Source organism: Somniosus microcephalus, unplaced genomic scaffold (assembly GCF_052327205.1).
Source record: "Somniosus microcephalus isolate GS21.2 unplaced genomic scaffold, FLI_Smic_1.0 unresolved_chr1, whole genome shotgun sequence".
In the NCBI taxonomy this organism is placed as follows: domain Eukaryota; kingdom Metazoa; phylum Chordata; class Chondrichthyes; order Squaliformes; family Somniosidae; genus Somniosus; species Somniosus microcephalus.
In genome coordinates, this window is record NW_028225179.1 from 158,731,962 (window position 1) to 158,745,899 (window position 13,938).

General features: G+C 47.0%; 1 protein-coding gene across 1 annotated transcript in view; it reads left to right on the top strand.

Moving 5' to 3' along the window:
- The first annotated feature begins 3,993 nt into the window (after nt 1-3,993).
- LOC147096358 (zinc-binding protein A33-like) overlaps nt 3,994-13,938 on the top strand; it is a 94,609-nt gene continuing 84,664 nt past the window's right edge. The window contains exon 1 of the mRNA XM_085975166.1: nt 3,994-4,535. Within this exon, the coding sequence (XP_085831292.1) occupies nt 4,080-4,535 (456 nt within the window). The 5' untranslated portion in view covers nt 3,994-4,079. The remainder of the gene's footprint in view (nt 4,536-13,938) is intronic.

Sequence of the window (13,938 nt, forward strand, 5' to 3'; positions counted from 1 at the left end):
TTTGACCAGAGGAAACCCATTAATTGGGACTGTGCTCGTAAACGCTCACTGTGAAATTGCAGCGAATAGCAATGACGTTAGTGAAAGACTAGTAACTAGCGCTTGGACTCCCTGCTTTAGAGATTTTGCCTGACAAGACTGTTTTCTTTTCATTTGCTTTATTTGAATTGTTAGATTAATGAAGTAATAAAGATGGTGAGACTGCTCTAAAATCATGTGATCGCTGGTTGAATGCATTTTCATGAAGAACAGAAAAATCCAGGAAGGAATTCTGGGTGAAATTGGTCTTGGGCGGTAATGCAACATTTCCAGAAAATTGGGCGGGTGTAAAACTGCCGATTCACCATCGCCTGTTTTATGCGACTGCCCAAAGACCAATTTTACGCCCGTCCAGTCTGGTTTCCTGGGAGTGATGTGAACTTGAGGTGAAATTTCCAGGAGTCCCTTTCACCAATAGTTCGAAATAGAAGCAGAAAATGCAAACAAAATGCAGAGATATTCGGTATTAAAAATGCGAGCATTCTACAAAAATGGTGCAGTGATGTATGCAAATATAATCAATATTATATTCTACTAGCTGAAGTGCCCGGCGGTGCCGAGGCTTTTTCGAGGGCATGTTGTTGTTGGAAGAGAGAGAGAGAGCGACTGGGGGGAAGAGAGAGAGCGACTGGGGGGAAGAGAGGGAGGGGAGGGGTGGGGGGAAGAGAGGGAGGGGAGGGGAGGGAGGGGAGGGGGAGAGGAAGGGAGGGCGGGGGAGGGGGAGGGAGGGGAAGGGAGGGCGGGGAAGGGAGGGCGGGGGGAGGGGAGGGGGAAGGGAGGGGGGGAAGGGAGGGCAGGGGAGGGGAAGGGAGGGAGGGGGGAAGGGAGGGCGGGGGAGGGGAGGGGGGGATGGAGGGCGGAGGGGAGGGAGGGCGGCGGGCACCCCCCCGAGGGTCGCGACCCCCCCCCCCCCCCGAGGGTCGCGCCCCCCCCCTCCCCCGGAGGTGAAGACCGCCGATTGCGCGCGCAGCAGGAGCTGAGACGCGGCGTCTCTCTCGGCCGGCGGGCCCGGTTGCCAGGGCAACGGTGACGCTGACCAAGCCAGAGAGAGAGACGCCGCGTCTCAGCTGCTCCTGCTGCGCGCGCGGCACCGCCCCCCCGAGGGTCGCGGCCCCCCCCCCCCCCCCCCGAGGGTCGCGGCCGCCCCCCCTCCCCCCGAGGTGAAGACCGCCGATTGCGCCCGTTGCCAGGGTAACGCTGGACGCTCAGCAAGCCCCGGCAGAGAGACGTCTCAGCTCCTGCTGCGCGCGCACCCTAGCGGCGCTGGGCTGAGGCTCGGCCCTCCAGCCTTCGAGTGGGGCCGGGAGGTGCCTAGCTCGGGCGTGGGTGCGGAGGAGACGCCGAGGCTTCTAGGCCTACCTGGAAAAACGGGGAAAGGTAGGAAAATTAATGAGATTAGATAAGTTAATTACTTTCTAAATCATTTTTTTAAAAAACAATATTTGTTTTAAAAGCAACGTTTTTTTTTAAGACGCAGAAAGCGGGAAAAAGAAAGGAAAAGTTTGGAATCAAGATGGCGGCGACTCACCTCGGTTCAGAACGATAAAGCCCGGCCACACGCGCACTGATTGGCCCGGCGGCACACGCCAGCAACCCGGCGTACGATTGGTCGAGCTCGAGGTCACTCTGTCGCTAATGAGCGGATAATGAGATGCTAATGAGCAGAATGTTGAAGGTTTTTGGGATACCGCGGGCGCAATTTTAGCCCGGCCGAAACGTAAATAAGCTTAAAACCGTCTCGGAAGCGTAAGCTTTCTTTGGAGGTAACGCGCGCATAGGTACGCCCTGTAACTTTTGAGTGCATACCCGCAACGCACACGCGATGACAGACAGATAGACAGATAGACAGAATGACAGAAGTACTGATTTATATATATAGATAATAGACAGGTTAGCATTTCAGGTCCACACCCCGGAGCGGAACTGGGAGCTGAAAGATCAGCAAGGACCTGTGTAGGGCTGGGGGAAAGGAGGGGGGCGAGAAGAAACAAATGGTAGGAGGAATAAGGAGGCCTCAGACTCCTGGGGAATAAGAATCTAAATGGGTTCGAGGAGCAAAAGGATCTCAGGCTGCAGATTCACAAATCATTAAATGTAGCAACGCAAGTTAACAAGGTCATAAAATGCAAACACCGGGGTTCATGTCTAGAGGAATATAATTGAAAAGTAGAGAAGTTGTGTTAAACTTGTATAGAAGCTTGGTTAGACCACACTTGCTGTGTACTGAGCACAGTTCTGGTCTCCATATTACAAAAAGGATACAGAGGTCCGGGAGAAATTGCCAAAAAGATTGACCCAGATTATCGCAGATCTGAGAGGTTATACCACCAGGAGAGATTAAACAGGCTGGAGCTCTTTTCTCTAGAGACTGAGAGGTGCCCTGATAGAGATTGTGGTCGAGGACGCTGTGATGGTCAGTAACAGAGGGGAGGTAATGTGTGGAACTATTATTGATGGGGAATTGGGGTTGTGTTCACTGGTACCTCAGTCGGATGATTCTATCACGGGGAGCCCGGGAAGAAAGGAGCTGTCTGGGTTGCCTCTTCCCTTCCTCCTCCTCCTCTTCTGCTTCCTCCTACACCTCTTCCTCCTCCTCCTCAGCTGGTCGCTGTATGGCTGGTGGAAAGGGTTGTGCCCTCATGATACTGAGATTGTGGAGCATGCAGAAGACCATGGCGAATCTTGAGACCCACTCTGGTGAGTACCGCAGGGCTCCTCCAGAGCGGTCCTGACAGCGGAAGCGTTGATGAAGGACACCAATGGTCTGCTCTATCAGATTCCGTGGGGCAGCATGGCTCACATTATATACACGCTGCCCACGTGTAGTGTAGCAGAGTCAAGAGCTGGGTGATCAGTGGTAGCCCTTGTTGCCCAGTAGCCACCCTCTGGTTTGTCCTGGTGGCTCAAAGGCTGATGGTACCGCAGACTGCCGCAGAATGCAGGCAACATGGCTGCTGCCAGGATACCGAGCATTGCCTTGCATGATGCGCTGAGTATGGTCGCACACCAGCTGGATATTGAGGGAATGGTTGTGGTAAATCTCCGAATTGAGATGCGCTGCCCGCAGAGTGACGTGTGTGTCAGTCACTGGCACCCTGCACCATGGAGCCTGTTATCCTGGGGGAGCTGCATGCTTGCTCCGCCTGCTTCTCTCTGGAAAGACAGAATGAAATGTAACTGCCCAGCTGCGGAAACCAGCTGTGCATTCCCAGGTAGCTCCTAGGGTCGGGGAATTGATTCGGAGGGAGAGGGCCAGTGATCAGGAGAGGGTCGCTTGGACACAGCACAGGAAGGAACATGTGGTGCAGTGGATCGTACGCTGATAACAGAACCAGTCTGAGTTTCCTGCCAGTGATATATTTTGGGTTCTCCTTCTGCCCTCCTCCTTTTTCCCGATTCCCAGACTCAGATAAAATTCCCGTTAGTCTCTCAGTCTGATGATGGGCGCACTCCGAAACATCACAGACTGTCTTTTCTCTTTGTAAATGCGATTCTATTTCATTCAGATGTGAACAGCACTTGCAGGGAGTCGAGTGATCTGTGACTGGGAACCGGGTCTGGATCCACCCACAGAACCATGACACCAGCAGATTGAATCAGCAAGGACTGAAACTGATCGAGACAGCCCCTTGACATTTATGACACTTTGTGTTTCAGGGTGAGCGGCTGCAATCATTAACACAATTCAGTTTATGGATCTCTATCTCACACCGTGTATCACCAGAGGGTTTGTAGTCGGCAGTGAGTTCGGTCCGGAGCAAAGTGCCCTGGAAACTCGATCCCCGCCCATCTCCGCCTCCTCCCTCCCTCTCTCTCCCTCCCCCCACTGTCAACACTCCAGGAACCTTCACCCTCCCGGCCAGGGTTCAATTATTCCCCTCCGTGCTCTAACCGTTTGTCCTTCACACTGCTCTAGGTTGTGTCTCCCTGTGTAAAAGTCGATTGGACATGGACTAGTTTATATTAATAATAATTCCGAGTATTGCAGTGAATTTCATCGGGAAATCGCTGAGCTGAAGGTGTTCGGCAGCGCAGTAAACATGGAAACTGAAAGCGGTTTGAATCAGGAAATGCTGAGTGTGAACATGGCTTCCAGACAGCAGGACGAGAGTCTGTCCGAGGAGGCAATTTGTCCCATTTGTCTGGATTTCTTCACCGATCCGGTTTCACTGGAGTGTGGGCACAACTTCTGCCGCTCCTGTATCACAGAGTGTTGGGAAAAGAAGGAGACAAACTCCTGCCCGGAATGTGGAGAGGAGTTTCCGGAAATAAACCTCAGAGCCAGTCGGGCCTTAGCGAATCTGGCCGAGAAAGCTCGAAAATTAAAGCTGAATCCGAAAGAGAAGGAAAGTAAACTTCACTGTGAGGAACATCAGGAAGAACTGAAGCTGTTTTGTGAAACTGACAAGAAATTGATCTGTTTGATTTGTAGAGATGCGCGGGAACACAGAGAGCACCGCTTCAAGCCCATTAAAGAAGCTGTTGGAACCTACAAGGTAAAAGGAACAGATTAGATCACCTGATTATTTTATCACATTTTCATGGTCTAACTCTTTTATTCTGTGATTTTCTCTCCCAATCCCAGGGTCAGGTGAAATCTTCCTTAGATTCTCTCACAAAGAAGAAATCGGCGATTCTAGAAACGGAACGACGGCAGAAACAGAAGATTTCCGAAATTAGGGTAAATCGCCCTGTGCTGATTTTCGAAGTTTGCTTCGTTTTTTTTTGGTTTTAATGCGGAAAACGTATTATTTTTCACATTTCATTTGGTAGGAACAGTCGAGCAGTCTGCAGACCCGCATCACATCCGAGTTCGCTAAAATGCACCAGATTCTCAGTGAGAAAGAGCAGCGTTTAATCAGAGATCTCAGGGAACAAGAGGAGAACATTCTAGAAACAATGGAGAAAAACCTCCGAAAAATTCAAGAGAATTTAAATTCTATTCAGGAGAAACTCTCAAAGTTGCAGAAACAGATGGAGCAAAAAGACGAGCTGACATTTCTGAAGGTGAGGATTATATTTCAGTTTAGTTCAGTGAAAGTTCACAGTCACAAGTTGACGGGCGAGAATTTTGACATAAATGCAGCATTTTCCCAATAATTCGTCACTGATTTAAACCGATCGATTGTTTTGTCTATCCGGGGCGGATCTGCAATTTTCACCGAACTAATCGGCCTCCCACAATATCTACAGGATCCCGGGAATACCTGCAACCTCCCCGGGAATGAGTTGCCGTGATCTTGATATTTAGTCTGTAATTATTTCTGTGGTGCCCAAGTTTAATAATCTCCTGAAACTCAGATTCCAATCCAGTTCCAGTCCCATGTTGTGAGTGTGTGGGTGTGTCTGGTAGGGTGGGTGTGAGAGGCACTGTGTCTGGGAGTGACACTAGTGTTGATTTCTAGTATCTGATACTCTAATAAGATTTTTGAACTATATCCTGTTTCTATCAGAAGCATTTAATAATTTTTCGTGTAATTTCTGATGGCCTGTTTTCAAATATGCCGCTCATAGAATTACACAGAATTTTCCAGCACAGAGACCGGCCATTCGGCCCATCAGATCAATGTCAGTGTTTATGCTCCACACGAGCCTCCTCCCACCTTACTTCATCTCACCCTATCAATATATCCTTCTGTTCCTTTCTCCCTCATGTACTGATCTCGCTCCCTTTTAAATACATCGGTGCTATTCTCCTCAACTTGTGGTAGCGAGTTCCACATTCTAAACACTCTCTGAGTAAAGAGATTTCTCCTCAATTCTCCTTTGGATTCATTACTGACTCTCTTATATTTATGACCCCTCGCTTTAGACTCCCCACAAGTGGAAACATCTTCTCTACATCTGCCCCATCGAATCCTTTCATAATGTTAAAGACCTCGCTCAGGTCTCCTCTCAGTCTTCCCTTTTCTAGAGAATAATCTTTCCTGTTCACTCTTTCCTGTTAGTTGTACCCTCGCAGTTCTGGTATCATTCTTGTAAATCTCTTTTATACGTTCTCCTGTGCTTCTATATCCTTTTTGTAATATCCTCTTTCTACCTGTGTGTGGGCAGCAGTGAGAATTGGGAATTATCAGCAGCTTGTAACAATCTGGGTGTAATTTCTGCTGTCCCGATATAGACGCTCAGTCTCTGTCAACTCAGATTGTGTTTTATTTATTTCAGGAAGAAACTCGTCAGAAGATGAGGTAGGCCATGCTCTTTACTGAAACTCTGCACAGTTTGGTAAAATAGCTCAGAAAAGTGTTTATGATCAATTTATAACCAATTGTTTGATATTTGCAGGATTAGCGATGTCGGTAATAAACTGACATTAGTAGATACCGCCCTGTCTATCGGAAAATTCAACGGCCCTTTACCGTACGCAGTGTGGAGTGAAATGCTGGATTCCATTAACACCGGTAAAACTCATATCAGTTCCTTTGGCCTGATTTATATCTCATAATAATTTGATTCGTTATACATAAAAATATCATACAAAGTATCTTTTAGTACTAGTACGATAGCAAAATACTGCAGATGTTGGAAATCCGAAATAACAACAGAAAATGCTGGAAAAACTCAGCAGGTCAGGCAACATCCGTGGAGAGAAATTTGAGTTGACGTTTCGGGTTTGACCCTTCTTCAAAACTGGAGAGTACTATGTAGTTGCAAATGAACGCGGTTAAAAGCGGGCCTAGATGGAGTTAAAGTGTTATTCACGCACCAAATCCATCTTCTAAAAAGCATTGCCTTCAACTGGTCAGCTGAAAATGTCAGCTCCCCGAACATGACCAACACAGGGACCCTCAGATGAACCACAGCCTCCAGAACCCATCGATACTTTGCACACTTCAGCAACAGGAAACACCGCCCTTCCCAGCTGAACCTTTCCTCCTCTACAATACTCATCTCCTGATCCATCTCCATCTTGTGTGTCAAACTCATGTCCATGACCAAGGTCTGGACAGGAAGCCTGGGAGCGAGGCTTTCTCTGTCTGTTGAGGGAGGAGTGGTGAGGGGTATAGAGTTAGCTGGTGCTCACTGTGGACCTGGGGAGCAAGCACTGGATTGCAATCCACTTCCTGAAAGTGTCACCAAGGCTTATTCTCTCAATTGCCTTGAATCATTTCACTCGCCCTAGACAATTATGGCTTATACATCCAGGGATAGTTTCAGGGTAGAGGTATGACAATGGTGCATCACATTGAATAACCGCTGGTGTTTCGGCTCCACGTGCGGCCCCGGGTAAAGTCTGTATGTTTGCATGGACCAGGCCGGAGATATCTGGAGCTTAAGATATTGGCCAATATTTTCTTGTCCGCATTGAGGAGGGATTTAATTTTCTACGATGAGCAATGGTGGTGACCTTTCTCTTCATATGTATTAACATGATTGTGACTAAGTTAAGTGTGTCTGTGTCCTTGTCTCCAGCACATAGTGCGGGGTTTCAGTAGCGGGAGAGTAAGTTCCGCGATTAGGGCCTTGTAAAACTCGGTAGGGGACCTATTAGTTGGTGTGGGACCAGGTCACTATTTTTCCCACATTGCTCCGGCTGCTTGTCCTAGTGCCCTGTGTCCACTGGAAGCTTGTCCCGTTGGGAGTGAAGAGCACAGTTTAGGTCTCCACTCATGGTTACTGTGCTGTCCATACGTGGGGCGAGTGTGAGGATTGCTGATGTGGGGAATGTGGGGACACCTCATTCAGGACACAGAACTGAAGCTTCACTTTGGGTTCTCCTGTTATTCGAGATTCTTTAGGATGGAGCGGCCTCCTTCTCCAGGAATGTATGTCTCAGAGTAATGGGAAGGTTCCTGTTGATTAGTGTGACTATCCTCTGCTCTTGGGTCAGTAGAAGGCGGCCAGCATTGGTCCCACCCACTCACTCTCAAACTCGGTGTGTTCTGAGGGTGGTGAGGAGGATCTCCTATAGAAATGGTGCTTCCAGCTGTCCTTTTATGTCAGTCAGTTTTGTTTTGTCTGATTATGTGCTGGAGTCTGTTGAGATTCGTGGATATAATTTGATTGATGGACTGTATTCAGGGTGATGTCGGTTTGCTGTCTCCAGGGTGTATTTTCCTCTTGGGGGTGTCTCTGAATCTGGGGCCTGCCCGATTGTACCAGTTTTGTTTGAGTTCCTGTCCAGGCTGCTGTTCAGACTGATCGAGTTGTGGACCACAGCTGCTTCATCCTCTTTTTTTCTGTATATTTTCCCTTGAATTATTTATTCACTGCCCTTCATTATCTTTTCCCCTGTGGTAGCTCTTTTCCTCCCTCCATCTGCGGGATGTATTCTTGATCCTGTTATGTGTTTGTCCCCTAATACGCTAAATATACATTGGCTTTTTACCAAATAATCTGTATCCAAACCCCGTTAAACGATCTTGAAAACTTGGAAATAATGAGAAGTCGGTTTAATACTTTTCAATCATATTGATCCACCCACTATTACAGAGAATGAGATTACTGGTACAGACAGATTATACAGTGAACGTGAGATTTCTGGGACAGACAGGTCATACAGTGACCGTGAGATTACTGGTACAGACAGATCATATAGTGACCGTGAGATTACTGGTACAGAAAGATCATACACTGACCGTAAGATTACTGGGACAAACAGATCAAAAGGTTACTGTGAGATTACTGGTACAGACAGATCAGACAGTGACTGAGATTACTGGGACAGACAGAGCAAACAGTGAATGTGAGATTACTGGTACAGACAGATCATACAGTGACCGTGAGATTACTGGGACAGACAGATCATATAGTGACCGTGAGATTACTGGTACAGACAGATCATACAGTGACCATGAGATTACTTGTACAGAAAGATCATACACTCACCGTAAGATTACTGGGACAAACAGATCAAAATGTTACTGTGAGATTACTGGCACAGACAGATCAGACAGTGACTGAGATTACTGGGACAGACAGAGCAAACAGTGAATGTGAGATTACTGGTACAGACAGATCATACAGTGACCGTGAGATTACTGGGACAGACAGATCATATAGTGACCGTGAGATTACTGGTACAGACAGATCATACAGTGACCATGAGATTACTTGTACAGAAAGATCATACACTCACCGTAAGATTACTGGGACAAACAGATCAAAATGTTACTGTGAGATTACTGGCACAGACAGATCAGACAGTGACTGAGATTACTGGGACAGACAGAGCAAACAGTGAATGTGAGATTACTGGTACAGACAGATCATACAGTGACCGTGAGATTACTGGGAAAGACAGATCATACAGTATCCGTGAGATTAATGGTACAGACAGATCATACAGTGACTGAGATTACTGGAATAGACAAACCATACAGTAACCGTAAGAGTACTGGTACAGGCAGATCATACAGTGACAACGAGATTACTGGTACAGACTCATCATACAGTGACCGTGAGATTACTGTTACAGGCAGATCATACAGTGACCATGAGATTACTGGAACAAACATATCACAGTGACCTTTTTTAAAAATTCATTGATGGGATGTGGGCATCGCTGGCTAGGCCTGCATTTAGTGCCCATCCCTAATTGCCCTTGAGAAGGTGGTGGTGAGCCGCCTTCTTGAACCGCTGCAGTCCATATGGTGTAGGTACACCCACAATGCTGTTAGGAAGGGAGTTCCAGGATTTTGGCCCAGCGACAGTGAAGGAACGGCGATACAGATCCAAGTCAGGATGGTGTGTGGCTTGGAGGGGAACTTGTAGGTGGTGATGTTCCCATGCATCTGCTGCCCTTGTCCTTCTAAGTGGTAGAGGTCGCGGGTTTGGAAGGTGCTGTTGAAGGAGCTTTGGCGAGTTGCTGCAGTGCATCTTGTAGATGGTACACACTGTAGCCACAGTGCGCTGGTGGTGGAGGGAGTGAATGTTGAAGGTGGTGGATGGAGTGCCAATCAAGCGGGCTGCTTTATCCTGAATGGTGTCGAGCTTCTTGAGTGTTGTTGGAGCTGCACTCATCCAGGCAAGTGGAGAGTATTCCATCACACTCCTGACTTGTGCCTTGTAGATGGTGGAAAAGCTTTGGGGAGTCAGGAGGTGAGACACTCACCGCAGAATTCCCAGCCTCTGGCCTGCTCTTGTAGCCACAGTATTTATATGGCTGGTCCAGTTCAGTTTCTGATCAATGGTAACCCCCAGGATGTTGATAGTGGGGGATTCAGCGATGGTGATGCCATTGAATGTCAAGGGGAGATGGTTAGAGTCTCGCTTGTTGGAGATGGTCATTGCTTGGCACTTGTGTGGTGCGAATGTTACTTGCCACTTGTCAGCCCAAGTCTGAATGTTGTCCAGGTCTTGCTGCATATGGACACGGACTGCGTCAGTATCTGACGAGTCTCAAATGGTGCTGAACAGTGTACAATCATCAGCGAACATCCCCACTTCTGACCTTATGATGGAGGGAAGGTCATTGATGAAACAGCTGAAGATGGTTGGGCCTAGGACACTGCCCTGAAGAACTCCTGCAGTGATGTCATGTGATTGAGATGAATGACCTCCAACAACCACAGCCAACTTCCTTTGTGCTAGGTATGATTCCAACCAATGGAGAGTTTTCCCCTTGATTCCCATTGACTTCAGTTTTGCTAGGGATCCTTGATGCCACACTCGATCAAATGCTGCCTTGATGTCAAGGGCAGTCACTCTCACCTCACCTCTTGAGTTCAGCTCTTTTGTCCATGTTTGGACCAAGGCTGTAATGAGGTCAGGAGCTGAGTGGCCCTGGCGGAACCCAAACTGGGCTTCAACTGTATAAATCACTAGTTAGGCCTCAGCTAGAGTACTGCTTGCAGTTCTGGTCAACACAGTACAGGAAAGATGTGATTGCACTAGAGAGGGTACAGAGGAGATTTACAAGGATGTTGCGGGGAGTAGAGAATCTTAGCTATGAGGAAAGGTTGGTAGGCTGGATTTGTTTTCCTTGGAACAGAGGAGGCTGAGGGGAGACCTTATTGAGGTGTATTAACTTTCCTTGTTAGCCCCCACCCCCCACCAAATGCATTACCTCACACTTCTCCGAATTGAATTCCATTTATCACTGTTCTGCCCACTGGACCAATTTATTTATATCTTCCTGCAATCTACAGCTTCCTTCTTCAGTATCAACCACACAGCCGATTTTAGTGTCATCTGCAAATTTCTTAATCATACCCCCTATATTAAAGTCTAGATCATTGATATATACCACAAAAAGCAAGGGACCTAGTACTGAGCCCTGCGGAACCCCACTGGAAACAGCTTTCCAGTCACAAAAATACCCGTCAACCATTACTCTCTGCTTCCTGCATCCGAGCCAATTTTGAATCTAACTTGACAATTTTCCCTGGATCCCATGGGCTTTTAACTTCGTGACCAGTCTGCCATGTCGAATCTTACTAAAAGCCTTGCTAAGGTCCATATACACTACATCAAACGCACTACCCTAATGTACACTCCTTGTTATCTCCTCAAAAAATTCAGTCAAGTTTGTCAGACACGACATTCCCTTAACAAATCCGTGCTAACTATCCTTGATTAATCCATGTCTTTCTAATTGAAGATTTATCCTGTCCATCAGAATTCTTTCCAATAATTTTCCCACCACCGAGGTTAGGCTGACTGGTCTGTAATTACTCGGTTTATCCTTTTCTCCCCTTTTAAACAAGGGTACCACATTAGCAGTCCTCCAGTCCTCCGGCTCCACACCTGAAGCCATGGAGGATTGGAAAATGATGGTCAGGGCTTCTGCGATTTCCTCCTTTGCTTCGCTTAACAGCCTGGGATGCATTTCATCCAGGCCTGGGGATTTATCCACTGCTAACGCTGCTAAACCTCTTAATACTTCCACTCTCACTATGTTTATTTCATCTAATATTTCACACACCTTCGCCCTAATAGCAATGTCTGCTCCTCCCTTCTCCTTTGTGAAAACAGACGCAAAGTATTCATTAAGAACCCTACCGACGTCTACCGTGTCCACACACAGATTACGCTCATGATCTCTAATAGGCCCGACCCTTTCTTTAGTTATCCCCTTACTCTTAATATATTTATAAAACATCTTTGGGTTTTCCTTGAATTTACTTGCCAATAATTTTTCATGCTCTCTCTTTGCTGACTCTGAGATTACTGGTACAGACAGATCATACAGTGACCGTGAGATTACTGGTACAGACAGATCATACAGTGACCGTGAGATGACTGGTACAGACAGATCATACAGTGACCGTGAGATTACTGGTACAGACAGATCATACAGCGACCGTGAGATTACTGGTACAGACAGATCATACAGTGACCGTGAGATTACTGGTACAGACAGATCATACAGTGACCATGACATTACTGGTCTAGACAGACCATAAAGTGACTGAGATTACTGGTACAGACAGATCATACCGTGACCATGACATTACTGGTCTAGACAGATCATAAAGTGACTGTGAGATTACTGGTACAGACAGATCATACAGTGACCGTGAGATTACTGGTACAGACAGATCATACAGGGACCGTGAGATTACTGGTACAGACAGATCATACATTGACCATGAGATTACTGGTGCAGACAGATCATACAGTGACCGTGGGATTACTGGTACAGACAGATCATAAAGTGACCATGAGGTTACTGGTACAGACAGATCATACAGTGACCATGAGATTACTGATACAGACAGATGATAGTGACCGTGAGATTACTGGTACAGACAGATCATACAGTGACCATGAGATTACTGGTACAGACAGAGCATACAGTGACCATGAGATTACTGGAACAGACAGATCATACAGTGACCATGAGATTACTGGAACAGACAGATCATACAGTGACCATGAGATTACTGGAACAGACAGATCACACAGTGACCATGAGATTACTGGTAGAGACAGATCATACAGTGACCGTGAGATTACTGGAACAGACAGATCATACAGTGACCGTGAGATTACTGGAACAGACAGATCATACAGTGACCATGAGATTACTGGAACAGACAGATCATACAGTGACCGTGAGATTACTGGAACAGACAGATCATACAGTGACCGTGAGATTACAGATACAGACAGATCATACAGTGACCGTGAGATTACTGTTACAGACAGATCATACAGTGACCGTGAGATTACTGGAACAGACAGATCATACAGTGACCATGAGATTACTGGAACAGACAGATCATACAGTGACCGTGAGATTACTGGAACAGACAGATCATACAGTGACCGTGAGATTACTGGTACAGACAGATCATACAGTGACCGTGAGATTACTGGTACAGACAGATCATACAGTGACCATGAGATTACTGGTAGAGACAGATCATACAGTGACCGTGAGATTACTGACACAGACAGATCATACAGTGACCATGAGATTACTGGAACAGACAGATCATACAGTGACTGTGAGATTACTGGTCTAGACAGATCATAAAGTGACCGTGAGATTACTGGGACAGACACATCATACAGTGAAACTAGAATCATAGAAAGTTACAGCACGGAAGGAGGCCATTTCGGCCCATCGTGTCCGCGCCGGCCAACAAAGAGCTATCCAGCCTAATCCCACTTCCCAGCTCGTGGTCCGTAGCCCTGCAGGTTGGAGCATCCCAAGTGCACACCCAAGTTCTTTTTAAATGTGGTTAGGGTTTCTGCCTCTACCACCCTTTCAGGCAGCGAGTTCCAGACCCCCAAAACCCTCTGGGTGAAGAAATTTCCCCGCAAATCCCCTCTAAACCTTCCACCAATTACTTTAAATCTGTGCCCCCTGGTTTTTGACCCCTCTGCTAAGGGAAATAGGTCCTTTCTATCCACTTTATCTCGGCCCCTCATAATTTTATACACCTCAATAAGTTCTCCCCCCAGCCTCCTCTGTTCCAAAGAAAACAACCCCAGCCTATCCAATCTTTC